This window comes from Lagopus leucura, unplaced genomic scaffold (assembly GCF_019238085.1).
Source record: "Lagopus leucura isolate 7727_CA_CO unplaced genomic scaffold, USGS_WTPT01 Super-Scaffold_739, whole genome shotgun sequence".
Taxonomy (NCBI): domain Eukaryota; kingdom Metazoa; phylum Chordata; class Aves; order Galliformes; family Phasianidae; genus Lagopus; species Lagopus leucura.
In genome coordinates this window covers 4,899,871-4,927,772 of record NW_024962255.1, presented here as the reverse complement: position 1 = coordinate 4,927,772, position 27,902 = coordinate 4,899,871, and the positions used below count along the sequence as shown (strand labels likewise).

The 27,902-nt window shown below is 42.9% G+C and overlaps 1 protein-coding gene across 1 annotated transcript; it reads right to left on the bottom strand.

The window, feature by feature from the left end:
* Positions 1–1,349: 1,349 nt before the first annotated feature.
* Positions 1,350–27,902, bottom strand: LOC122175444 (cadherin-related family member 1). The gene is made up of 13 exons (XM_042863130.1): positions 27,885–27,902; positions 27,219–27,308; positions 26,711–26,797; positions 23,973–24,116; positions 22,728–22,806; positions 19,969–20,069; positions 18,593–18,796; positions 15,364–15,516; positions 13,114–13,278; positions 11,401–11,468; positions 8,818–9,046; positions 7,683–7,937; positions 1,350–3,015 (listed from the first exon to the last, which is right to left on the bottom strand). The coding sequence occupies exons 1-13, from the start codon at positions 27,900–27,902 to the stop codon at positions 2,464–2,466; spliced, it is 2,145 nt and encodes a 714-aa protein (XP_042719064.1). The 3' UTR covers positions 1,350–2,463.

Genomic DNA, 27,902 nt, shown 5'->3' with positions numbered 1-27,902 from the left:
CACAACACTGGGAAAAGAGCGGAACACAGGATACATCACAAGGTTTTGGTGCCCCATGAAGCGCTGCAGAGCCCGGAGGAGACACAAGCCAGAGAAAGGAGCACATGTGTGGCTGTGGCCGTAGGACCAGGGCTGAGCAATTGTGATGGGGCTGCGTCTCCCCTTTCTCAAATGGCCATGGCCGGAGGATGTAGACACAGTGCGTGATGCAAGGACCTGAAGCCAAGAGAAGGGATGGGCAGCAGGCCCTGAGGGAAAGTTGGATAGATAACACAGGAGTGATGAAGGGCACAGTGGGAAAGGTAGTGTGATACCCGCAAGGGCTGCTCCTCCCTGCTGAGCATCCATCTCTCCACTGAGGGTCTGAGGCTTTGTCTGGCTCCAGGCATTGCACTCAGATTAAAGTGTCCTTAGAGGGCTCCTTAGAGAGATTTACAGCCACATGGTTCCTCACACAGCTCCTTGTGCAGCCCCAAGGCCAGGGACTGCTTCAGAGAAGTGTGTTCATGAGTGAATGTATATTATTTTGTGTTCCCCCACAAAACCAGGTAAACTGCTGTTTCTTGATGCTCTGCAGTTTTCAGTCCCTGATCTACATGGGGCCTGAGCAGCTGTGCCTCCCCAGCACAATCTGGGAGCTAGGTCCACTGCATAGCAGTCCCAGTGCTTCTAGAGCCTGATGCAGAGGAACATCCTGAAGCCCAGCCCTGTACTCTCCTCATAAGCTTGGGCCTACTGGCTGAGCAGCACTGGGCACCATGGCTCCTCTCTGCTGCTCCTGGATCAGTCCACTGGTGGCAAGAACATGGTATGGCGAACTGGAGTGAACAGAAGTTAAAAAAAATGGGATTGTTTCTGGTAAGTGGGTAATTTCTTGTTCAACATGCTAGCTCCTCAGGTGATGAAGTCCTGGTGCAAATGAAAGGAGTAGATCAGCTAATGGAGTGAGGGAAGAGAAGCCCCAGAGGGGCCAGGCTGCTGGTCCAGCTGAAAGGACTCAAAAAAACAGTTGTTTGAGAAGCCTCACAGCCCCCTTGGATTAATACAGTGTTCTGTCACTTAGGGTTTGCTCCCCATCTCAATGTTCGTGGTGTCCATCCATGACAGCCAACTTAAGGCAGCTGGTGCTACTGCCTTAAGGGGTGGGAGTGTGGGCGCAGGGTGCTTCTCCCCGGCCAGACCAGTGCATGCTGCCTTCTTCCCAGGTTCAGCTTAAAACATCTCCTCAGAGACAAGCGTGACATAGAAACTAGGGTAGACCCAGTAAAAATCTGCTCTGCCTCCAGTGCCCTTTATATACATATATGTACGTATATATGTATATACATATATATATACATAACTGGGAAAAAAAAAAAAAAAGTCTTTCCAGTTATCTGTTGCATTATTCAGGCAAAATGCTGCTAGTACAAACCAGAATGTTTTATGGAACCTCCTGTTACACTCTCCAGTCCCTGGAGCAAGCTGGTAGGGATGATGAAATCTGTTCTCCAAGCCCCCTGCTAGCATTATATAGAACCAAATTATCTTTCCCTGACCGATATGTATGACTTTCCAGCACTTTGTTTCTATTTTTCTGATATCATTTTTCTTTTGGTTTTACCTTATTTTCCCCACTGCTTTAATCACGTCCTTCTCCTGCCGGCTTGCCTCTCATTTGGGTATGTGATCAGAAGGAGGCTGTATCAGGTGAGCACTACTACTGAATTCTTGTGCTTGTATCCTGCCCCAGCTGTCCTCCCATCCTCAGGTTAGCTGACAATCTTGGGGCGGAGGGATCATGCCAATGTGCTCTGGCAAAACCCAGCATAATCTGCAGGAAAACAAAGAACTTTTCCAAGCCTGCACACAGGATGAAGGGTGCTGTCGCCATTAGCACATTATTCCACCAGCTGCTGCACTGCACATCACGCCTGAAGACAGGTCTCACCTGCACACAACTTGCTCTCAGCGTTTTGTGAGCTGGTGCAGAAGGAGACCTGCACACTGCCCCTGGTGCCACAGCCAGAACAATGCCTTCTGAACTGGTTATGGGTTTTGAAGTGAAGGGTTTTTGAACGCCTCAGCTCCACCTACCAGACCTGATTAGAAGTGACATCTGCAGAGTGCTGACTAAGGGTCTCTGGAACAGGGGCAGCCCAAAGACCTGCTCACTTTGGGAGGCTCTGGTTGGCGCAAGAGCATACGGAGCTCCCTGGTTAGACAGCTGCAGGGTGGAACAAGCTCTGGGATATGGGATGAAGGAACTGCAGTCCTAACTGGGAACAGATCACAACATTTGATACAGGTGGGGCGACTCCACAGCACATAATATTTCTGGAAGGTGAGGGATGGCTATCACAGCGAGAAGCTGCTCTCAGTTCACGGGTATTGACAGACAGGGGGAAGACCACGGCATATAACATACCCATGTGCAGCTGCAACCCACAGTCTCCGGGGCTGCCAAGAGCACCTAGACGTGGCCTAGATGTGTGGCTCACCCATAGCTGCATTTCTCTTCTCAAACTTCATTTTGAGCTCTGACACCAGGGCGTTGTGTGCACTGCTATGACCTCTCTTCTTCAGCTGCTTGTTGATGAACTTGGGAGTGAGGGAGCCGGACACAGTTGGCACCCGCCACACTGCGGTGTTCCCACTGGCGGCCAGGGCGGGGGGCGGCGGGGGCAAGGGAGCGGCTGGGGGCACAGGGGCTGCCTGGACGTTGTTGTTGCTGTTCTCGTTCTGCAGGCTCTTGGCATCGTCCTCAACGACAAACTTCTCCGCAGCATTACTAGGCCTCTTGAACTTCAGCCACTCCATCCTCACCGTGCGGGACGGCTGGGTCTGTCTCTTTTTTATGATCCTTCTTACCGGCATGATTTTGTTGGACCGCTTATTGCGCCAGAACATGGCAGTAGAGATCATGATAGTTATCAGCACCATTATGCCCATGACACCAGCTAGCACTCCTAAGGCTTTCATGGGGTTATCTTTAGTTTGCATCAAAAAGGCGGCCATAGGCCCTTTGTGAAGAGTCTGTAAAAGAGTACAAAGGAAACACATGACTTACTCTGTGGGACAGACAGTAACCTAGAAATTTCATTTGTCCAAAATATGTATTGAGCAGGGATCACTATTGGAAGTTGTCTCTAATGAAAAGGGAGAGCCAAAGAGCCAATCCAGCTTTGGGTAATTTAAAGCCTGGGCAAATGCTGCAGTACTGTGAAATGGATGGCCACCAAACACGAGTATGTGCAAGAGTAGTACTGCCAGATTAGGGTAGGCTCCTGTGTATCACTTAGCATTTGCTTAACTTGCAAGAACTGAGCAAGACAATAATTGGCTCTGGGAACTGCAGCAGTATTGTTGCACTGTACTGCAGAATTAATTTCCTAGGAATAATAGTGCTAAACCAGATATAGGTTTATTATTAGAAAATGGTCTTTCAAGAGCAGCCACAGGTGATACAGTGATGCACTTTACAGGACTATTACTGAATATGGCATTAAAAAGAATGAGAAAACTTTGTTTTATGAAATTACAGTATATAAATGAGTAATAAGCAGATATGTGCTGCATTCTGTTTTCAAGTACTCTTTTACAGACATAACAAAACTCTTCGAGGTAGGGGACATGAGTAGTACTAAAGAGCTTTGTTTTTAAAAGAAATAAGCAAAAACATAAGCTACATATGGCATATTAAGGACAAATGAATGACCAGTTCACTTTGCAGCTTAGCACAATGTGCGTCTTGGCGGTCCCCGTATAATTTTGCGGATTTTGCCCTGCGGGTGGAGCTTGGATCTTTTCACACTTTTCCAGTACATGATGGTAGAGATCACCATTGTTACAGAAATGGTGGAAAGGACGCCACTCATGCAAATTCCAAATATCGTCCATGGACGCTTCTTGAGGCCTAAAATATAGGTTTTTACCCTGGACTTGATCTGGAAACGTCAAAAATAAGAGAAACGGTCAACCCAAATGCAGTTATGCTTGAAAGAGGTGAGCACCTATTATAAATACAACTAGGGAAGTAGGGTAAAATGTGTACAGAACATGGAAAATAAAGAAAGATACGTGTCTTCACTTCACTTCTGTATTTTCATAAACTACCTCTGAGACCACTGTTCCCATATCCTAAATATTTCTGATTGCTAAAGAGAAATGGGCAAAGAAATGCTATTGAAAGTTATGGACCGTCTTACTTCAAAGGTAGGGAGAAACTTTCATTCACTCTTTGCTGTGCAAAGAGTGTTTCCATTATTTAATCAGCAACAGAGCTTAGCTAGAATACAGAAGCAGAGCAGCCCATGACTGTCAGGGCTTCACCATTCTGTATTACATGGGTACAGTGTACATGAATTCCATCAGATGGTTATAATGAGAACCAGCCCAGAAAAGAGCTGGGAACAAGTGGGCAGCTACAGAACTGGGATAGGAGTCTGGAATTAGCTGTATATCAGTTTTGAGAAACCAGAATTCTGCTCCCGGGACAAGATTACAATTCAAAACCTGAATTAACCAAACAGGATGTCCATGCCTCTTTCTGTTACCGAACTTGTGACTTTTTTCCTTTGGTTTTCACTTTTCTGCCACAGCAGTTTGCAGCAGGTGGGCATCACAGTGTGCACACACCTGGCAGCATCTCAAAAGCCTGTCATAATGCATGGGTTGCTGAGAGCAGATTGAGTGGGCAGCACATCCAGAAGCAGGACCCAAGAGGAGGAGCATGTGGTTGAGCTTTCAGCCATGAGAGCCGCTACAGCTCATTGGCTATATTTAGAAGCGTAAGTAAGCGGGCAAAGCTGTTAAGAGCCCAAGCCAGGTTGTGTCAACTTGAGCAGGTGGGTATGTAAAACCAACCAGCTGGTTCTGAGGAGTTCACTCCCACCTTTTCAGCATCCCTTGAGTTCTTCGATTAAATCTAGCCTTGTTTTAGGGATGGTCACAGAGTATGGGAGAGGAGGAAATTAATTCAAAGACGGTATTTGTTGAAACTTTCAATCAGGGGCATCTAAAACTAAGACTCACCAGCTATGTTTAGAAGTCTAAACCAGTGGCCAAAGCTATTAAGAACCAAAGGTATCACAGATTAAGCTGTCTAAATGTGGACTTAAGCCTCAGTCCCCAGAGAGCTGTAAATAAACACCCTCATATCCTTGCAGGGCTGCAAAAAGGAGGCAGTGGGATCCACCATCAGGCCATTCTTAGGATCAGCTACTACCAGTGAAAATCTTGGGCAGCAGGAATATCTCCTACTGTGATGTAAGGGTGAAAAAAGCATAGCTTTTTCAGCATGTGCTTCTTACTCTGTTGAAAAAGGATAGGAGGCTAACAGATGCTATTCAACACCAATTTCCCTAAAATGAAACTCAGTTAAATTAAAAGACTTCTGGAGTTTTTCATCGCTGTATTGTTCCAAGAGCAAAATTTGATGTGCAATACTGCTGAACTTAACCACAAGGCATCTATCTTGAAGGGCGCAGCCTTATGTTAATTGCAGTGGTAAATGTTAATCAGAAAATATGCCTGTTTAATTGCTTGGTGTGATTAACACTGCAAGAAATCCCTTAGAGAATACACTCAAAAGTATCCTTCTTATCCAAAATCAGTAATACTTAAATGACCTCCAGACAGCTAACTAAAAGAACCTTTTTTCAGCTGGGGCACAGAAGGAGGAAATGGACATTCATAACAGTCAGAGAGAGAGAGAATACATGGTGTCCCTAAAGCAAGAGCCTGCTTCCTTCACCAAGTGCTAGCAGTAATCATGAAGTGTCTGGGGCACAGGGAGTGAGCAGGAGCCTTCTACACTGCCGTAATACATCACTCAAGTGGAAGATGAAATTTGTGAGTGCTTTGTCAAATCACTACAAGCAGTGAAAGAAGTAGTGGAGAAATGTACAGAAGTTTCAGAGGACAGATGTTACATCAGATTAGTACTCCAGATCTCCAAATCCCTCACTTTGTGCCAGATATGTATGCCTGGATTGAAAGGAAGCAGAGACGGGCTGCTGTAGGAGACACCTTCTTTACATCAGGTGCTTATGTTGCTTCACACATTAGAAAGAAATCCAAGGAACTGTTAATCCCAAAGCACTAGATACTCCTTCTTTTCTCCCAGATATCCTTCATCCACAAGTGTAGAGGCTGGAAACAGCTTAGGTATGTATCATCTCCCCCCAGCAGAGGAGGTGTAGGGCTCTCTCACTCCCGTCAACACCCCTTAGCCCTGTACCTCAGTCCCTACAGGGCTGCAGCCCTGGTGGGTTGATGCCAAGAGCAGGGATGGGGAGATCCTCCTGCGCATTTGGTACTCAGAGTTTACCTTGTTGATGAGCAGAAGTGCTCTCTGCTGAAACTTAACTTCCAGCAAGCTCTGAAGCATAATCAAGGAGTGTAATATAAATCCACCTGATAAAGAGTATTAGTGGAAAAAAAGGAGGCAGAGAAAACAGGAAAAAATCACCTGGTTGCATCTTGAGCCAAAAAAAAAAAAGGAGAAGGTGGCGTGTGTAGGAAGAGATTTGTATGTTTACCCAGTCTGTGCCTCGTCCAGTGGCTAATGATGTGGATCTCATCCATATTAAAGCCCATTTCCTCCTTGCTGGTGCCTACTTAAAGACACGGCAAGTAACAATAAATAATAACCACAGAAGCATGCACTGCTCACCATAAATCGCTCCCTGCTCTTTGGTAGATGATAAAGTTGGACTAATGAGAAAGTCAACCTATGTGTTCTATCTTGTAGAGTCATCTCCTTTGCTAATAATACTGAAATTACAAAACTCATATTCAAATTTCTATATACTTAACAAAAACCTATAAAGTCTCCTCGCTATTCCTGCACCACTAATTTTGATTTGCAAAAATGTTCTGACATATCTCACTCCGTCCCCAGGCACTTTTCAGTCACTTTTTGTGGGAGAAAAGTATTTTCCTTTTTTAAGCGTGAACAAAAGGTCAGAGATTTGGCAGTCAGCATTTATTTTTACTCTCAGGAATCTATAGTCCTTAATTTTCACCTGTCCCTAACAATCAAATGCAAGAAACTCGTAATTGGAGAACTGGAAGGCATGTCATATAACAGGAATCGGCAACACTGGATCGTTAAACTTGAAGAAGGGGAGGTTAACAGGTGAACGTAATGCTCTCTGCAACTTTTTTTCTGAGGAGAGGAAGTGGAGTGGGTTATTTCCTCCCAGCTACCTAATGGTGGGATACATGTGAATGGCTCTAAGCTGCATTGGGGGAGGCTCAAATCGGACATTAGGAAGAACTTCTTTGCCAAGATGGTAGTTAGACACTGAAACAGGCTCCCTGTGTGTTTAGGAGGCATTTTGATAATGCTTTAATGCTTGGGTTAGTCTCAAAGTTCTATGGCAGACAGTTGGACTCAATGATCTTTGTGGTCCATTTCAACTGAAACTATTCTATTCTAGCTCCCTATCATGTTATGCTCCTACCTTTGTACCTTTGCAGTTTTTCTGACCAAAATACCTTCTACATTTGTGTCTGTGGAATGTTCTGTGCTACAGAGCTACCAAAGAAAGAAGCAGTGGCAGGCAACATTTTTTCCTGACAATTTCAATTCCTGAACTGTTTTTAAAGATGTCTTGGAAATGAAACAAGCAATAGCTACACTTTGGTGCCTCTCAAGAGTCATCCCACCTAAGAATTTTTCTAAAATGTTTTCTTACCTCCTCCGTGATATCAATCTTCAGAACTGCTGTGGTACTGAAGGATGGGGAGCCTCGGTCTTTGGCCTGCACCACCAATGACCATATGCAGTCTTTGTTCTTTGTAATGTTGTGGATGATGTCCAGGGAACGGATATAGGACTTCAGCTTGATTTCCCCCGTGCTTTGGTCTATATCAAACACATTGGCTGGATCTGCTTGCATGATGGAATAATCCACAATGTTGTTTGGTTCTTCTGCATCTTGATCTATAGCCTGGTAAGGAAAGTGTAGAGAAAAAGATGACAGTGCTTGTGTCTTTGCCCAACGACAAAACTTTAGAAGTTTCTGAGCATTAAATTCTGATAATATCCATGCAGTAAAGTTACTGATCTGTTTAAGTTTGGCCTTGGAAACAAATTATCCTTTCCTGACATCAGCTGCGCTATATTTACTTGTGAAAAACATCAGTGCTAGCAATGTAGCATTCTGTAAATGATATCTATTTCAGATTAGAGGAAAAAAGAGGAAAAACTGTAGAATGCACATGGTCCATTGCTAGGGACTATCTCACGCAGTGTTGTGGACAAAAGTTGAAGTGAATAGAGAACAACTGGATTAGCTCCATGCACTTTATAGATGCCTTAAGATTTGTGCTGTAGTTTTATTCTACTCATGCTAGGTGTTGCACATTCAGGCTTGACTATATAAGTTCAAATAGGTGTAACATAGGATGTTCTGCTCCTTCGCCTGTGGACTGCTACTGCAATTATTTTTAACCCCCGTTCTGCACTGGATCATTATGTACAGTCCTGCAAAACGAAGGGAAAGAGCACAGTGGCATCACAGGAATGTTAAGCAAGTTGGGTTTCTTATGATCACTGTATAATTCAAGATTCTCCACCAGCTAACAGTTCAAATGCTGTAATAGAACCATATCTTTTACCTGTATAATTTTATTTCTCCTTTTCAGCAGCCTGTAAATACTATTTTTCCATGCTGTAATGCATTTGTTACATACAAATGGGTGTGAAGAGTAAAGCCTCAGAAAAAGGCAACCTTCAGGCATTTGTCATGATGATCCGTGAGCAATAAACTGCATAGCTGGGGCTTTTCCAAAGCACTCTGCTTTGTGACACACTATGTTCTTTCTCACCTCTATCTTCACTGGTGACCCGATGATCATCGTCTTTTCCTGGATGTTTTCATTGAATTCTGGAGAGTGGTCATTGACATCTAGCACAGTGATAAACACTTCAGCCAAGCTGTATTTCCCATCTGTGTCCTCTGCTTTCACGTAGAAATTATACTTTGAGTTCACTTCAGCATCTAATACAGCCCAGGGTTGGGTGTAGATTATACCTGTCGATGGGTGGATTAGGAACCTGGAAAAGAAGCATTGAGAGACTTATGGGGTTTGTTTGTTTGTTTTCTATTTGGTTGCTTAGTGTGTATTTGTATTCTAGGGTTAAGGTGGGTTCTAAACACTGAAAAACTTGGGGCACGCTGTGCCCCAAGGATTAATATAGTTCACCAGCCTCATGCCAGAGTAATGTTTCTGAATCATTCATTCTGCTTGTCTTTAGGTCTGGAAGTCACAAAACAGTGTTTAGTGTTTTTCTATTCACTGCTCACATCATTTCAGCTGCATTTTCTGTTATAGGCTTTGTCCTGAATAAATGCTCACCATGTTGGCCTTCTCCCAGAATAATTTCTTTGCATTAAAACATTAAGGAATTGCCTATTCCTTCAGTTTATAAGAAGTGCAGTGTATTAGATCGTGTTCTAAATAAATTGAGATTGATTGATGTATCCTTGATAGCTAATGGAAGTTTGCTGCATATCATTTTTAAGCTCTTTTCTTCTTAGAATAGGTAAGAAAAATAACTGTTCTCAAAGTCCCAAAACTGCAGGCCAAATTATTTCTTCCAAAAATAATCACTTTTCCACAGACTGGCACTGGGATGAAGTGGGTGTTCAGATTTATCTGTAGCGAGTTCAATTCTATACAATTGTAATTACTGAGACACTGTCAAAAGTGACAAGCAAAAGCTTGAATTTATAGAGAAGATACTAACACACTATCATTTGTAAATGGACTGCCAATGTAGGCTCCAAACAGCAGGGTTTTTAACAAATAGAAGGTTTTACATACCCTTTAATTAATGTAAAGAATGACAAAACATTTTCTGTACTACAGATGTGAGTACGATTGAGAGTGATTATAAAACAAGCACTTAATAAATGGGATTCATCAATTCTTTCCACTTATCTGTTAAATACAAATACTAGACCCAGTGGTGGAAAGAGTTGTGCATACTCTTGGTAGCAGTCAGTGCCTGTGCTGAGTGCCTTCTTAATGCCCAGCCCAATGAAACCTTGTAGAGAGACTCTCACCATCCCCATCTTAATGGAAGAAAGAAACACAGAGAAGTGAAGATATTGCAGCAATGTGCCCCACTCCCAAAGTCAGTTTGGAGGGAATAGTACTGATGTAATGATTATGTCTTCAAGGGCTATCAACATTCCTCTTACTCAAGAAAAAATCACTTTTCTGCCAGCATAACTGCATTTATGCTGCTGTAAAAGAAAAAAAAAAACATGTTCCTAATTGAAAATCTCAAATCTGTGCATTCAGTGATTCTGGAGGTCCAAAACTCGAAATCAGTCCAGCCTTGGAGAGCCATGCCAGCCTGGCACAAGCAAAACAAACAAACAAAAAAAAACACCAAACAACAACAACAAAACAAAAAAAACCCACCCAAAACATATTTAAGAACAGACAAAGTCTTGATATCCTAATTTGCTCATTTGGTGGTGTAAGAACAGAGTCTGAACATCCCCGCAACTCCAATCAAAAGAAAGTATTACCTACACCTTTTTCTAAATCCTTTGTCAGAAACCTTAACAAGCTTTGTTGCAACAGATGTTACATTTTAAACCAGAGAAGTCTGCCCCTATGACATGACCTCTGCCTGCTTGCCTTTATGCAGCTAGCTTAAGGATTTACTGAGTAGATCAAAATAATCCGACCTGGAAGTGCTCCCATATGTGTACCTTTCTGGCTACAGAAGAGGTTCACCCTTAGCATCTTGGATTTTGGACTTTGACAATGTCTTCTAAATGGCTTTTACCCTAACAAGAGGAGTTCAACTCTAACTCCAGGGGATAAAGCCTGGAGAAAAATGGATTGCGGGGATGAGTGCCTCAGCAGCTCGTTCTTTTCCATGTTCTATGTTCAGGAGATGCAACTTCCAGCAATGATATCTGTGACAGCCTGCTGATGCTAGGCAAGGCTAGGAGCCCCAGTCAACAGACCAGAGCAATCACTGGGATGGGAACAGTGTGGGCAAAACCAGTGTATTGGGATGCTCTTACCCCTACATTCCAAAGGCAGGGAAAGGGAACTAGAGATCATTACACCATCAAATAAGGATCAAATTCCATTCTTCCCTGATGTAGGGCGATAAGGTTTAAATATATAAGATGCCTTGAACATTCAATATAACTGGCCTTCGAAGTTCAGGTTTACATCTTTGAAAGTATTGACTTCTTTGATTTATTTTGACAGGAGTTGGAACTCAACTATTTGTACAGCTACACGGAAAGGGAAGCTAGAGAGCAAGGAATTTTTTCCCCCTATAGTGAGCTTTTCACAACTAGACCAACATCTCTCATTTCTCTTGCACATGTGCCTTAAGTCTGTTTGCATATCACTTAATTTTCCTTTTTTACTTACAGATCTGCTCCCGTTCCATAGATAGAGTACTTGACTTCTCCCCAAAGCCCAGAGTCTGGATCTGTAGCCTTAAAAGTAGAAGAGACAGCCATATTCTTAAATTGCAAAAAGAAATGTATTCATTTTTCCTTTAAAAACAAGTCACTTAACAGTGAAAAGACTTTTCCCTCCTTATCCCAGAACATTTTTAGGAGGAAGTCGCATTAACAGTTGTGCTCTTCGAAAACTGCCATTTATAAATTATGGTGATGATGATTATTTTTTAACGCAGGGAAAAGTTCTCCGTTGACACAAAGAAGTGCCAAAGAGTATTCCCAGGAAGGCAGAGAAGATGCCGTCGGACTCCTGGCCAGGCTGGTGCCGGAGGCAAGCCGCTAGGTGGCTCTATTTGTTGACATTTAACGCATCCTTCCTTTACGAGCAACGAAGTCGATCTCAATGACACAAACAAATTGCCTGCTATCAAGCCTTCCCAATTATCATTTAAATATTAATGCACATTCTCTGGTCATAATAATTTACTTTATCCAGAGGATGTTTTTTTTTAATCTGCTTATTTAATTGATTCAGTTTAAAGTAATGCATAACAAAAATTTCAAGTTATTTCAAGTTATACTTAATAATCACTTTTAAAAATGCAGATACTACATCAGATGATGTCTTTGTCCTGGACTCTTGTAAAACATTCTGCATGTGCAGGATTCTCTTTATCCAGTGAATCTTGCTTTGTGAAATATATTTATGAATGCAGATCAAGCACTGAGTTGGTGCCACTTGAAAATAAACTTCACATGGAATCTTCAGCTATGCTGTCCTTTTCACCTTGGCTCAGAATGGTTAGTTTTGCTTCTTTGGGAAACTTTCCATAATTTTTTTTTTTTGTTGTTATGTACCTTGTGGAATTGCCTACTTTTCTTGCTGCAAATACAGTGGTGTATGGAGTCAAGGTGACTTGTTTTGTCTGCCAATCCCCATGCAGCCAGGAGCTCTGGGACATGGGATGTGTTTCCCAGCAGCTGCATTGAAGAGGTACAGCTTGCATCTAATGGCTTCCAGCCACGACTCCAGCACAGCACCCATATAACACTCTGATTTTATGAAAATGTGAGATACAAGAAAATTTATAGGCATATTATTCCCTCTGTGAGGAGATGCTTACAGGAATCTTTCTTTCCCAGCTCTAAGCATTTCAGTGTCATAGTCTTCCCTTAATAACTGTCTAATTAGGCATGCAGCAGCCAGACTCTCCCCAGGAAGAGGAGACTAATACCCACTAAACAGCCATCTTGTTTTCTTTTTACTTGTACTTAAGCAAGAAAATCCAGTAAATGTAATTCCACTTAGCCATAACCAAATATTTCCATTGGACAGGGATTTGACTGCGGCCTTCCTGGTATTCAGTGATCATGTGATTTATCTTAAAAGCAGATGGCCTTTAATTCAAACAAAAATAAATAAAACTTGTTCTGAAAAACAGTTTAAAAATACTGATATCTATCTGAAAAATATTTATCAGTATTTTAAAAAATTATTATTATTGTGTTGATTCTGGAAAGGAACTGGAGCTGAATCCAGAAGCAATGTGGCAACCTGGCCTTTTAGGATCCCTTCCAACTCAAACAATTCCATGATTTTATGATTTTTAAGGCCATCAAACTGTCTGCACAAATAGCTAGAAAAGAGAACATTTATTTACAAGTGAGTAAAACTTACAGTTACAGCAACTACATTTGAGCCCCCTGGAGAGTTCTCGGGGATCCTGGCAATGTAGTAATCAGAGGAGAACTTTGGGACATTGTCATTGGTATCCAGCAGGCGTATCGCTACATCAGCCGTTGAGCTGAATTTCTCTGGTGTGTTCACCTCTATTGCAAGAAGCTACAGAAAAAGAAACAGAAAATGACTAAAAAGCACATTTTGTATCCTAGTGAAAGCTTTGAGCTTCTGATTGCACAGAAGGGTTACTGCCACGGAGCTCTTGCCCACTTTTGTGCAGCTCCTGAGCTGAGGGCTGTGGGAGCTTCTCTTCCCTGTGAGTTGGAGGAAGGCTGCATTGCCCATAGGTGGCAGGGCTTGGAGCAAGAGTTTGAAGTAGGTGGGGAGAAGACCACCAGCATCATCTTTTGGAAATGTCACTACTGGGTAAACAGGTGTAGTGGCTAGGAATAAATAGCTACGGGATTCCTGAAGGCTTACAACCTGAAGGATTGCTTGAATTACCTCAGGGCACATATGTTCTCAAAGGAGATCTTGTTGCCATGTCTCTACAAACTTGTGTTCTTGGGTGATTCAGAGGGTTTTAGCAAAATAAATTTTTAGAAGTAGAGTCAGGCATCACCAAATCTGCATGTGAGCAATCACCTCCTAGATCAGCACACAGATAAAATCTTACTGCTTATGATGCATGTGGTGCTGTAACTAAATTATAGCATCTGCAGTGAAATCATCTTTGGTGATAGAACTGGCCCATCCCAATGTGCCTTCTGACAGCTTAGTGCTTTGACTTTCTGTTTACGTTCATTTTCATTCCCTGTCCATTCAGCAGCTACAGTCTGGCTCTGTCAGCGCACCAGCAAATACTTCCCACAGGATGGGATTTTTGTCAGATTTCTGATCTGCAATGTATTATGCAGTGCTACAAGCAGAGAGAGAAAAAAAAAAAAAGCTAGAACTGTTACTTCACAGGACTGCATAGCAGCAATTAATACAAGTGCCAGAAAAGTAGACAGATATAACTTTAAAAGTGGCAGGAGATTCTTTAAAATAGACTTTTATTTTGGCAACCGAGGATAGTTGCAGCTGCGTCTGGTCCCCAGTCTGCAGGAGATGTGAGTGCCTGCAGACAGAGGATGGTGGGATCGGGCTCTCCTCAAGGAGGGATGTGCTCTGAGCCAAAAATGAAGGGAGTCCTGACAGCTGATGGAATCTAAAAGCCATCTCTGAACGGAAGATGTATTTTCTCTGGCGGCTTTTGCCTTGGGTGGTGCTTTGGTGTGCCTCCCTGTTGAGTCTGCTTTAATATCTCTCTAGCATTTTGCTGTTCAATAACAAACCAGAGAAACTGAATTGTTGCTTATAGGAAAAAAGATTTAAAAAAAAAAATAGTTTCTCAAAGCTGCTGTGGGATACATGTTAAATAGAAATAAGAGCCTGTTTCACCCTAAAGTCTATGTAGAATGACTAGACTAGGTTAGCAACTATAACGAGATAGAAAGCAATTTTGACTTCTCAAGGAAATGGAGAAGGCCATGAAGTCTTTATAAAGTATTTGCTCAAATGTATCATTACCATATCATCCCACCGCACCTTCTTCATTTGGAATTTAGACAAAGGCTCTGCGTTTTTGGCAAAATCATTCGATATTTCTTCTGTAAAAATAATAAAACAAAAGTTTCCAGCATTCGGATGATTGCTGGCTCTTGTGTGGCTAGCTTGGAACATCGGTGAGATGGCCCCAGATCAGTCTGCAAAGGGCCACACAGGGGAGATACACTTTGACAAAGGCAGTGAGCAGTTTGGGGAAATTATCTTCTGGTCAGATGGGGTCTTCGGCCAGCCAGTATTCAAAGTATGATAATGAATTGAATTACTTCTGACTACACAGGTGAATTTCTGGCTCCAGGGAAATTAGAATTTCACCCTGTGAACCTAGCACTGTAAAAGTAGAAATAACACCCTTGGAACTTAGTCTGGAATGACTTGGACTATACACAATTTCCACTGATACTTAATACTCAACAGCTTGTACTGTCTGGAGTAAATTATCCCATAGATGGATCTATTAAGCCTTTCGGAAGTTGATGAAACACGGGGAGAAATGATTTTCCTTTCTATGGAATATAAAGTCAGTGGCAAATCATCAGATAGCTCCGGGTGGACGGAGGAGATAAATCCCTTCGGATTTGTCAGCCATCATACACATATCAGACACATGAGCAGAGGGGGTCCAGAAAGCACAAGTACCTTAAAGGTTAAGACCTTGAATTTTTCATAGTCAATAGCAGCAGAATTTTCCACTATTATTGTAACCTGAGCCTCATTCAGGACCGTCTGGGGAACAACTCGAAAAATGCCACCGGGTCCGACAAGACGGAGGTTGAATTTAGCGTTGGCTCCCTGTGAAGAAAAGCAGATACTGCATTGCTTTTGGTGAATGATGCATTTCTTAAAGCTTAAGCTGGCTCTGTTTCTTCAAGCTGTATGAAATTAGAATCAGTCTTACTGCTGAGAGCCCTCTGTTCTCCATACCCAGGGAAAGAAGCTTAGCTATATAATCCCTTCAGCCCTGGTCACGAGACATGTAACTTTTCTGTAAATAGATTGACAAGCTCGGTTATTCTTCCAGTCATAATGGAAAAACCCTGCGGTGGGTCTGGCTAGGAGAAGCAATCTTTTGGTAAGAAGTTTTTGGCTTTCTGCCTAGTGCTGCAAGATAGTGCAGGAGAGAGGGACAGCACCGCTTGTGTATGGGCGTGGAAGTTCTGCCTTCTCCTGGTCCCTGCCGAGGGGAGATGACTGACCCGCCCAAGCCGGGACGATGGACCTGTCAAAAAATCCAACCTGTAGTTTAAGAGCTCACATCGCAGAATGACACATTGTGACATTGTGCAATTTCCAAACAGAAGTGGGACCTGACATTCTGCACCGACTGGGTTAAACTGGCCCTGAGTTGTGGCCTCTGAGCCTATTGGAAGTTGGCGCACTTGGGAGCAGAATGAAATGTGATACACATCTGACAGCTCCAGGTGAAGGGAAAGCCCAAATCCCAGCGTACAGATAAACCTTCTAGACAATAGAGGAGAAGTGGTGATACCTAGGTTAGCAGCACTGGTGTGTGAGATGGCGATGGCGCGCCAGAGTGCCAGACAAACTTTAAAATCAGCTGCAACATGGAGAAGAAAAAATGAAGTGGGATTCCTACATCTCTGCCTTACAAGGGAGCCCACTGAACTACGTCTCTAACGTCACTGGTTTTTCCAGTAGTAAAATGATTACACCGGGGCAACAAGCTGCATTCCCTGCCTAGCTGGTGCTGCGTTCTGCCCCCACAATCAATCTTGAGGTGAAGAATTTCTAATAGCAACTTTTGAACAGGATAACTTTGCTTTTCTATTCCTGAGGGTTGTTACGAGCAGTTCTTGCTGCAGCCCTGCCCCGTGTCAAGACAAAAAGTATTCCATGGTAGATCCCAAGGAAACAAGAGTGATCCTGGATCTAAGTACAGTGGTCTGAGTTGGCCGGTTACAGAAACCCCTGCAGCTATGCAGGAGACAACAGGCTTCCTTCTGCCAGGCGTTATGGCACGCAAAGCAAAGCCAGAGCTGCCGGATTGCAGGGAATGGTGCCGGTGGGGAGAGGTGGATGTCTGACCACAAGAAATCCTCTGCACTTGGACTGGCGGTGCTGTGGGGGAGAGTGCTATCTCCCTTCAAAGGCTCAGTGATTTTTGACAGTGTTATCCGCCCATTCCAGATCTGTGTGGAATAAGCCCTGCTGCACATAGCAAAGCAGACAGCCGCAGGACATAGGAGCAATGGAAGGGACAATGACACCAGGCCTTTAGTGGTGTCTGCTGGCTGAAGAGAGTGGGGTGAGAAATTTCTGTGTGATGTTCTTGCAAGATGGCATTTCCATCAAACTGTAGGCCTGAGACAGGCTGTGATTGTGGCTTCCTTCTCACCTGGACCACCAGAGACATCAATGTCTGTTAGAGACATAAGTTTTTACAGGGGGGAAAACATTGCTTTCTGTGTCTTGAAACAGTATCAGTCTGTAGTGGAAATACTAAATCAGGGACTGAACCAGTGATGGAACACCTTGTGGGAAGGCAGGACCAGCACAGGTGCATGCAATGCAGTTGAGTAGCCGGAAGGTCTGGAACCAGGATCCATCCCTTCCCAGATCTCATTGAAGGATTGGCAGTGGAGATGATAGTGTTTGCCACTGGGAATCCATACCTACCTGACGCCTTCTGAAGGTAAGCAGCTCTTTTATTATCATGGCGCTTTCTGTCCCATGATAGCATTACAAAATCCTATCCCTACAGAGTGATGTCTTATGTTGTACTAGGAGGCTTCTTGAGAAATTTGAACTATTAGCTGTATTTTCTGCTTAGTTTATAGTCTAACATGCAGCCCTGAGTATTTTGTCGGTCTAGGTGATACGTATGTATTTGGTCTCCAAATAAAAGAGATAGGTTTTGTTTCTTCTCTTCTGCAGCAACGTCCTCAGTGACAATAGTGAGATAGACGCAGCGCTGCTTTGAAAGCAGTCATTTATCTGCTTGCTGCAGTGCAGTTGGAGGGAGGTGGAAGAAGCTGGTGGGTTTGATAGAGTACAATACAGTCAAAACAGCACAATACTGAGAACAGTTGAATAAGAGCGCTCTTTCCAATGACAATACAGTTGTCAGATGCATTAATCTCTCTTGTCACTGCCTACTCTGAGACTAAATCAGGTGGATGCCCTTCCTGCAGTACTTAGGTTAGGGATCCCTATAGCAACCATCACAATAGTATCTGTGAGTGTCAGGGGTCAGCTAGATATTGGGCTGAGATGGATGGAGTTGTCTTTTTTTTTCCTTTGATCAGTTAGTTTGGTGCTGGCATAATTTTTAAGATGACCCAAAAATATGACTCCAATGGGAATGATATTTCAAAGCATGAATTACAGACTCTGGTTGTAACATAAGCTCTAGAAGGATAATACGCTGCCATAAATACAATGTAAGGGCACAGACAGAATTGTTTCCAGAGGGCTTATGAAAGGTACGGACGGAAACTTAAAGCACTTAAAGTTGCTAAAGCAATTAGGGCTTCAGTAGTTATCTAAAGGGAATATGTTCCCAGACTTCATGCTGACAGCAACTGAACATAACCAACAGACAAAGGAAATGCATGAAGACTTTTCAATTTCAGAGGTCCTCGAGAGGTGGGCTGCAGATTCGGGACCGGTGCTCTTCTCTCTGACATAACGGTCAGACTAAATGATGTATGACAAACTAAATATGCCTTAGAGTCCAAATTCTCTGTGGCAATGGTCCTGGCAAGTATTTTGCTTGCCCTAAGCTTTCTGGGAATGCACATGAAACAATTCAGTTCTAAAAAAAACCTGAAGGCCTGACACTTGCCACTCTGATGTCCATTTCTATCTTTGTGAAAACAGGGCAGGAAAACTCACAGTTTCCACGTACCTGATCTGAATCATTGACAGTAATCTTCAGCCCTCTCAAGATTTCACCCTCTGGGGGATGCTCGTACATGGTCAGTTCAAATCTGTTCTGGGGACCGCTTTCTCCATAAAATGTTGGCGGATGGTTGTTGAGGTCGACCACCCTTATAGTCACTATGGCAAAGGCGTATGCTGAGACATCCCCTTCTGGGCTGACTTCTGATGCCTGGACAAAGTTAAGAGAGAGAAAAGAGATGAAGGAATATTCCCTTCTTAGCTGCAGCTGGCTCCTTCCTTAGTTCTATGTTTGGGTCTTGTTTTGCATGCACAAATCCACCTAACAGCAGTTTTGTACAGGCATTCACAGTCTTATATTGCTGTAGAAATCTCAGTCCACTTTGCAGTGGAGTTCACGATAATTAGAAAGTGTGGTAATAATTCAGTCTCAACCAGCTCTGATGGAAAAAATTCTTGTTTTGTTCTTGAGCTTAGTATTTCACCCTAGGTAAAAACAGTCCTCTAAAGACAGATAACTTGATACAGACAAGATAATTGCTTGCCCAAAGTATTTATGAAATGGAAAAGGAAGATGAACTTGACATTTGCTGAGTACCATAGGTATTTAACTGGCAGAGTTCTGGAAGGGCAGCAGCTTTGGATCTCTGAGAGGTCAGATGTACTTGAGGTATTCAGGCTGCGTGAAATTTGAAAGAGCAAAATGACAGTTCTGTTCTCGGATTTGCAATTCTGCTTTGCCATCTGGATAGACTTCATTTAAGCTGGGTATAGGTTGTATAGATGAGCAAATCTAGCTGCTGTTTTTATTAACTGAAAGACAAAATCTGTTTAAATTAAACAATTGCAACATGCAGACTAATTCACCTCCTTCAATTTAAGGTGTTTTTCCTGTCAGGACAGAAACTGTTGGAAGAAAAAACCACATCCCTAATGGGCATGTTTATGCTGAAATGGCTTAGAAACAAAGGTGCTGGTCTGCTGAACCCCTCTTAAAAATACCACACTTGCTGTCTTCCCCTTAAAATATTAGGCTGTTCACTCATTTGGCATTACAGCTCTGCAACATAAAAATGTGATGGATTTCCCTAAAAGATTGTTGTCTTTTTCTGAGGATGGAAAGAAATATAATCATCTTGATGTAGATGCAGTTAGAACTGATAGCAGTAGCCAAGGTGCAACATTACTTTGACTAGATATTATGGGGGGGTTGTAAATTATTTCTCAACTCCCATATGTATCACTGTATGGATTGCAATGCCTCTGGTCACACCGAGATAAGGAGCCACACCAACAACTAGAGGGAGATTTCCCCACTAGGGCTCCTCCAGAAAGGGGCGGTAGCAGGGTAAATCGAGTGCAGCCAGGTCCCTCAGTACATACCTGAACTCTTAGTTCATACACTTCTTTCTTGAGCTGATTTGGACTTTTTATAACAGAAATGGCTCCGGTGGTGTTGCTGATTTCAAAAGAACCTTCACTTCCTGCAATAAACCAAGATAGTCTAGTTAAGTGCCGTTCTTCCTGTTTCTTGAACCAGCGCGATATTCTTAATGAAGTGTGCAGTTAGTATATTTGTCTGTATGTGTATCCACTCTGATAGGCTATTTTTAAAAAGTGAAGCATTTCTATGCCTGCTTGTAGTGTGATAAGAGCACAGATGAGGGCCAACAAGAGTTTCCTCTTCTAGGAGCAGCTAGGCAGAGCTCTGACCCCACAGGCAGCTGCCCTTGCTTTTCTCTCTCCCATGCTGGCAAGGTTCCCTTTGAGCCTCAGCAACTGGGCCTGCACATTTGGTTTTCCTTTCTGTTATGCTGCTGCCTTTACATGTTGGTTTAGATAAAAAACAAAAACAGAAACAAAAACCACTACTCATTTTAATTAGCAAATGCATACATAATTAAGCTTCTGTGCAACAAGAACATTGCTCTTGCTATTATCAGCTAAGGTGAGAAGTCTGACAATTTATCCTAAAGAAGCACAGTCACTCATTCTGTGAAGAGCGGCTTGGGAGAAGCATCTTCTGGCTTTAAACACCCAATTTGTTAAACAACACTCATTTTCTTGCAAGGCGCCAGCATGAAAGGGGACTTAGGAGAATCTAGGGTAAAGCCTAGGCTCTTTTCACAGAGGTTGAGACAGCTCCACAGGCAGGACGAGGCTGCAGGCTGACTTTGGTCCATGCAGTGTAACTTCCATCTTTCCGAACAGAAAACCAGTTACAGGGCTTTGATTCTTTTCCACTTGGTGAATTTGCCCTGCTCAGAGAGGGAACGGCTGGCAGCTGGGAACCCATCCTACCCTATGTGCCCCAGTCTCACCCATAGGATTCTCCACAGGTTCTGCTTTGTTGCAGAGCCTATCACTGAAAGGATGTGAGGAAAAAACCCTTAAAATGAAGGAACTTGAGGCTTTTAGAAAAGAGGATGATCATCTGAAAGCCCAGTCATTTTTATTTCTCTCTAACTTGATTCCAACGCTTATTTTTAAACCATATGATAGAGTCCCATCTTGCTAATACCTGTAGTAACTGCAACTTCTTTAAAGTATATTAGACACAACATTGAACAGATTGACACATCTAGGGGGTCAATTATTAACATACATTGACCTGGAAAGCACATCCTGACTGAGAAGGAGCTGAAGTCAATAGTAGTTTCAATTCACAATACCACATTGTCTATTTTTAGGGAGAGAAACTGATAACTCAGGGTATGTAGCAATGCACATGTTCCTCCATTTTGCATTTTTAGAAGGTTAGAGTACTTTCTAAAGTTATCCTACACACTCTAGATTAAAAAAAAGTCTTAAAATAAATGATTTCCCATTTGCTGATTCCCCCTCCCCCCTCCCCTAGCCTTCTCTCTCCAGGTAGAAGAGTCCCAATTTTTTCAGCCTTCACTTGTATGGGATGTGTTCCAGGTCCCTCATCTTTGTGGCCCTGTGTGGAATCTCTCTAGGAGTATTCTGTCTTTAACTGGGGACACCAGAGCTGGACATGGTACTTCAGACATGGCAGAGTAGAGAGGGAGGATCACCTCCCTTGACCCAATGGCTAAGCTCTTTTTAGTGTGCCCCATACACCATACACGTATCTTTGACAGCTTCCCTGGTTCATCTGCCTTCACATGTTTTCCTTCAACTGTTTTTCCCCTTGTTTAGCTTCTTTCTGTAGCACTTCTATGTTCTCATTCCTCATTCTCCGCCTTTCTTTTTACCTTTCCTCATTTTTCATCTGTTTTCCTATTCTGCAACCCCTATTCTACCTATTCTCTTGCATCAGGGGAGAAGGTACTTATTAAGCATGATCCCATCCCACATCAAGATAAAATCCGAACTTCAACCCTCTCCATCCACTCTAGACATTGCATTTTAAACAATGTAACACACTGAAGAATTTCCTGAATAGCTCTGCAACTGAACTTTGCATTTTTTGCATGAAACTGTGGGGTCCTGGGAGTCTGGGTGCCCAGTTATTGTGGAAGTCCTGTTTTGAAGGAAGAAAGAACCAAATGAAACTAAAGATTTAGCTTGGAGCTAAGCAGTTGACTTCACCTGCTAATGAGTTGTCAATTCAGGTAAGGTTTGTATTTATGCCATTGAAAGACAGGCTACAGACACCCTCAGTAGACCTAATGAAACGCATTACTGCTTTGATAATATCTACTTTCTTACAGTACGGTTGACAGATTCTTTTCACTAGTAAATATCATTTCTTCCAAGAAACCAGAGATTTGGCAGTTTATGAACCCCAATGAAAATGTTAATAAGAACAGTCCTCTTATTGCCATGTCTGGGTCTCTCAATGCATTTTCTCATTTCCTTGATCAAACTGTAGAGATGTTCAGTGGCACTGAATGCATCTCCCTTCATGTTTTCTTAAGCGACAAGCAGGCTACTGATGCTTAACAAATGAACTACACTAACAACTCCAAGCACAGTGCTGCGAAGCGGATACTGAAACTCAGTGAATCTTACCTTGCTTTTTGGTAGGCATGGCCCTGGAGTTGTTTGAGATATTTGGTGCTATTCCATGTGAGTTTGTTACAGCATTATTAACCTGTAGGCTCTTCTCTCTCTAATTTCATGTCACATCTAGATTTGACTTCCCTTCAGATTTCGTATAAGCCAAGTCTACTCACCGTTCACGATGCAGTAATGAATGCTGTTTGGCTTTCCTCTGTCTCCATCAAGTGCAACAACAGTGAGGACCTCAGAGCCCTGGGGTGAAATAGGGAATTATGGTTTGTGTGTTGAGATCAAAAAGCAATGAAATTACAATGGTGCATTAATAAACTGAATTTCAAAGAGTCCTTCTGCAGTAAGGCATAGAGGGAATGGTGGTACTTTTGCTCATGATGCATGGGGAACCCCCTGAGGTTCATTGATTTCCAGTGAGAAAAATGTTTCTGCGAAGAGACCGTGCCTGTTTGCCTAGTGCCCAGCCTCTTGTCCCTCTCTTCAGATTTGGAGTAACAGATCTGAGACCTGATCGCTTCAGTTTGCTACCAAGATGGTAAGTGGTAGTTGCTGGTTCCATGGTAAATATGAATTTGTGTGCACCTGATAGTTATTTCAAGATCTATGTGTAACTCTCAGAATAAGTCTATGTTCCATACATTCCAAACATCTGCAAAGAACGCAAGTGTTACTCTGCCCGGCAGAAATGTAACAGCCTATGAACTGAGCTGCTGTGTACTGTCACACATTTGCCCCTGAGGAGGAGAACGAGGCAAATGGGGTGCTAACACACTGACAGTAGTCTAAGGTTAGGTATTTCATAAGTAGATAGCATTTCTTATCCTATGTATGAAGAAAATTTTAATTAAAACATGTATCAGGGTGAAAGTTGGTCCCTATTCAGTACTGTGCCTCTGCTTAGGTAGAAAGAAAACTAATGAGTTTGCAGCTTTGGGAATGATACGTGTCTGGAAGCATCACCAGCATCAAGACTACTGTATGGCTAAAGTGCCATGATACACTGACTGGATAAACTCTACACTCTCTTTTGAGTAGATCTGACAGTAGGACTTTCTGAGATGGTGGCACAGCCAGGAGATCTCTGTATTCCTTAGGCTGTCTGTGATATATAAGGAGGTGTATCTTCAGCAGTAGGCATAGCAACAAACACAGTTTTAGGACAACTCGTACGTGGTTCTCCTCAGTTTGCCCCTGCTTTCTTAGTATTCTGGTGCATTTGGACCTGGGAGGATTTCCTGGGCCCTTCCTACTGCCTAGCTGAGCAGAAAGTACCCTGCGCTACTTGGTGTCAGGTTCACCTTGGCCCAGATGAGATATTGAGAGGATAGTGCAGCAGCCCAAAGCACACGTTTATTTTGGCTGAAACGTGAAAGACTGCACTTCTGCAGGTCAAAACCAGCACTTACTGCAAGCGTATCCTCATAGACGTATCCATAGTAGGGAGTCCCAATGAACATGGGAGGAGTGTCCTGAACATCCTCCACGTTGATGGTGACAGTTGTTGTGGCTGAGAACACTTTGTTGTCTCCCCTCAGCTTCCCACCGCCATCCTAGAAGAGAAGTCGCTGTCAGATCCCTCTGCTGAAGTATGCAGGCAATTTCAGGGGAAAATTAAACAGGTGAATATGACCGAAGTCTTGTGTAGCGTAAGTGTAAGCATGGTAAAGCACAAACCCAGGAGTTGTGTGACAGCCACAGCATATAAACAATCTCTAGGGACCTTACCACCATTGGCACTGTGCTGGTGGTACAGCAATGCCAACTAGAGAAATGCCTCACGGTTTTGGAAGCCACAGCTCCGGCTGGAGGTCACTGGTCATGCTGGTGTGAATTGTCCTGGGCACCTGCTGTGCCCATTCTGAAAGTTCTGGATTTTGGAAGAGATTTGCTCCTTATTGCCCAAAAGTAGCATTTAACCCAAGTTCTGTTATTTCTCTTCAAATGAATCCTGGCTAAATAAATAAATAACAAAGTCCATACATTTTTCACAAAACAAGAAACGTAAAGCCACTGTAAGTAGCAGTGAAAGTATTCTCCTTCCACACATGCGGCCACCAGCCTGACAGCTCTCTGCAGGATCCTGGGAGACATTACTTCAGAGTCTGAATTTTTAATGCCTGTTATGAATCCTCAGCCATGCTGCAGGCGCTGCACTACTGAGAGTGACAGTGGGGAGGAAAGAATTGCAGCAGCATTTGTGGGATTGGTGTGAGATCCTGCCACAACACAGTGGAGACATGGAAAAAAGAAATATCCACAGACTCTTCCAGAGCTCTGCCTCTGTTGTAACATGGTTGTGTACCAAGCAGCACCGGGGAGTCCAAAGAGACTGATGCGTCCCAAAGCTGGGGCTGCGTGCAACAGTGTTTGCTTCTGAGCGAATCTCAACGTGTAAGGGTGACTTGTTGCATAGGAGCTCACCGTCCTGGTGCTGGAGCCTGAGCTCAGTGTGGGGAATTCGCCCCTGGCCCCCCTCTCCATGGTACCCTCCATTCCTTCAGACGTGGCAGAGGGAGTGACTGCTGTCTCAACAAACTTTTAAGTCACGCTTCTGTTTGACCTAAGCTGCCTTACTCAAATACAATCCTTCACTTCCTCCACTTGCAGAAGAAAGCTTTGTACCTTGGCTACCACGACAACAAAATGCGTTCTTGACTTCTCGTAGTCCAGGGTGATCCCCGATTTGATGCGCAGGACGCCGCTGTGACGGTCTATTGTAAACTTATTAGCATGGATGTTCTAGAGAAAAATGAAAGGAGAAAAGGCAGAAGATTACAGGTATGGAAACAAGATTGCCGTAGGGATTAATCTTTTATTTCATCTGCTAAAGGAAAAGACTAGAATAATGATACATCATTCACCCAAACTGTATCTGATGCATTTCACCTCTGTGTGTTTATGAAAAATTCATGAAAGAGTCATGAGCCTTTCGTTATTCAGAATAAATCAGTTACTTCAATGTGGGTTTTCAAAATCTTTTCCATAGTGAATTGACACCTAAAAGACATCTGACTTTCAAAAGGGCCTAAAAATGTCTCCCTCCCCTTTCGGCGAGAGTCCCTAACTGTGCACCTTTGGTTTTCCATATCTATGGTCACTGTCACACAGTCTTTGTCCTTTTGGTGACATCACTACCTGCCCACACCAGACTTTACAAGAGTGCTCTTTCTGAGCAACTTAAGAATTGTGCGAAAGGATGCAGCAGCATATTTTTAATAAATAAACTTATTTAGTAACCTTTCTGTTACACAAATATATTAGCTAGACCTGGAAGCTGGAAATAGCTGTTCCTGGCTTCGGAGTCTGTTGGCTTACTGGAAAAAGCCCTGTGCAAAACTGAATCCTGCACATATTGCATTTTAATTGGCTCATAATTGGTGAAATCAAAACTAAATTTCAACAAGGTGTTCTTTCTCAGTGTGCCCGAGCTCTTAACCAGATTACCTTTAATGCTATGTAAATATATTCCAACTCGTCTCCATACTGTGTCTAAGGTACATACTGCAACAAATTGGTTTGTGTTTTTTTTTTTTTATTCCACTGCCTATTGCATAAGAGAAACTACCGCTCATCTGGAGGAAAATGCTTACTGAAATAATGGATTTGAAGGGCATTGTGTAAAAAGTTGCCCTTTTGGCACACAAACGTCTGTCCAGCTTCAAATATGAAAGCTTTCTGTTCTTCCCCAGAGGGCAACACCAAGAAGGCTGGTTGCAGGTGGGCACTGGCTTCATCAGAAAGAACAGGTAGTACTCTATAATGCAACACAGGTTTCAATTTTGCACCAGCCTGCTGCATCCAAGTACAGACAGGGTTTCCATGCACTTTTCCTTCTGAAGGAAGCTATATCGTGCTTTTGATATCCCATCTGCACACAGGGTTACAAATTAGACTTGCTCTCCCATCGGGCCAAAGAAGGGGCCAACAGGAGCCGTGCTGTGATGTGCCAGAGTGACAGTGGAGACCCCAGCTCCAACGCCTGCCTGCCAGGCTGTGCTTGACTGCTTCATGGCAGACAATACCCATTTGCCAAAGCTTATTTTCTTGTGCATGCTACAGAATTGGCCCTGTAGACACTGGTAGCAGCTCAATCCTCTGAATCTTAAATGAGAGATGAGTCTTAAAAGTACAGATAATACTTTACCTGCAAGAAGTAGGTGATACTTCCTCCAGAACCGGTGTCTCTGTCAACTGCCTCAATCTTAAAGATACTGCTGCCAGAAGGAGAGTTCTGTGACCAAAAACAGATACTACAGTGAGACAGAAGTGGCAAACCAGCAGAACTACAAGAAGTGAAAATGGAGCATGTAAGGAGACAGAGAAAGAGTGCTCGTAGAAAGAATATGAATGAATGAGGGAATCAAACAGGCAAGAGATTAAAAATGGAGGAAACTGGAGCAAAGCAAAGCTTTCTGGAATAATCAGGAGGGAAAACTGCTAAAAGAGAGTACCCTATTTCCACTGAAACCAATTCTAAAATCACATTGTGGAACTTACCCACTAAGTAGCACGCCTTAAGTCCGAACTGACTTTGGCCAAACCCCATAAGAATGCGAGTTAGTCCTCCACATCTTGTGACTTTACTGGAAACACACCAGCTCGCTCCTCCTTACATTCTACTGAAATACAGTATGCAAAGAAACTTCACCAACCTCTGGGACTTGGACTATGTAAGGTGTATTGATGAACTCTGGGCTCTCATCATTAGCATCCGTTACAAGGATCCTCACTTTCTCCGAAACCTGGATTGGAATGTGAAGAACATGTTATGACTGGAGCTGATTTACGTGAACCTGTTCATTTTCCTACTAACGTGCGGCCAAAGGTAATGAAAAGATGTATTGTAATACAATGTCTTTGCACTAACAAAACTGAGCACATAAAAGAAAAAAAAAAATCAGAAAATCACAAAAACCAGAATAACTAGCCGTGTGGAGAACACCCAGGTATCTCTAAAGTGAAAAAGGAGTCTTAAAGCACTTCATAGGTTATAGATTGGGGCTAACTTACAAAAGTCATTTTTTTTCTTTGTGGCATTCAAACTACCATGATGCATTTTACAGGAATTCATCAAAGACCATGTAAAAGTTGGCACCTGACAGCCTAGAGCATTAATTAATATCTTATTCAATATCATCCAACCAGGTCAACAGCACGCAGAATTTGGATGTATGAATACATTCTTTTAATATTTAACAGACTACCCTGAGCAATCTGCCTTTTTAAAAAATATGGAACCAAAATATATTTGATCAACCAAACTTTCCAGATTTCTCCAGAGTGGGCACGTGGATGCAATCCCTTTAGTAGCTATTTACAGAAATGGTGAGAGCCAT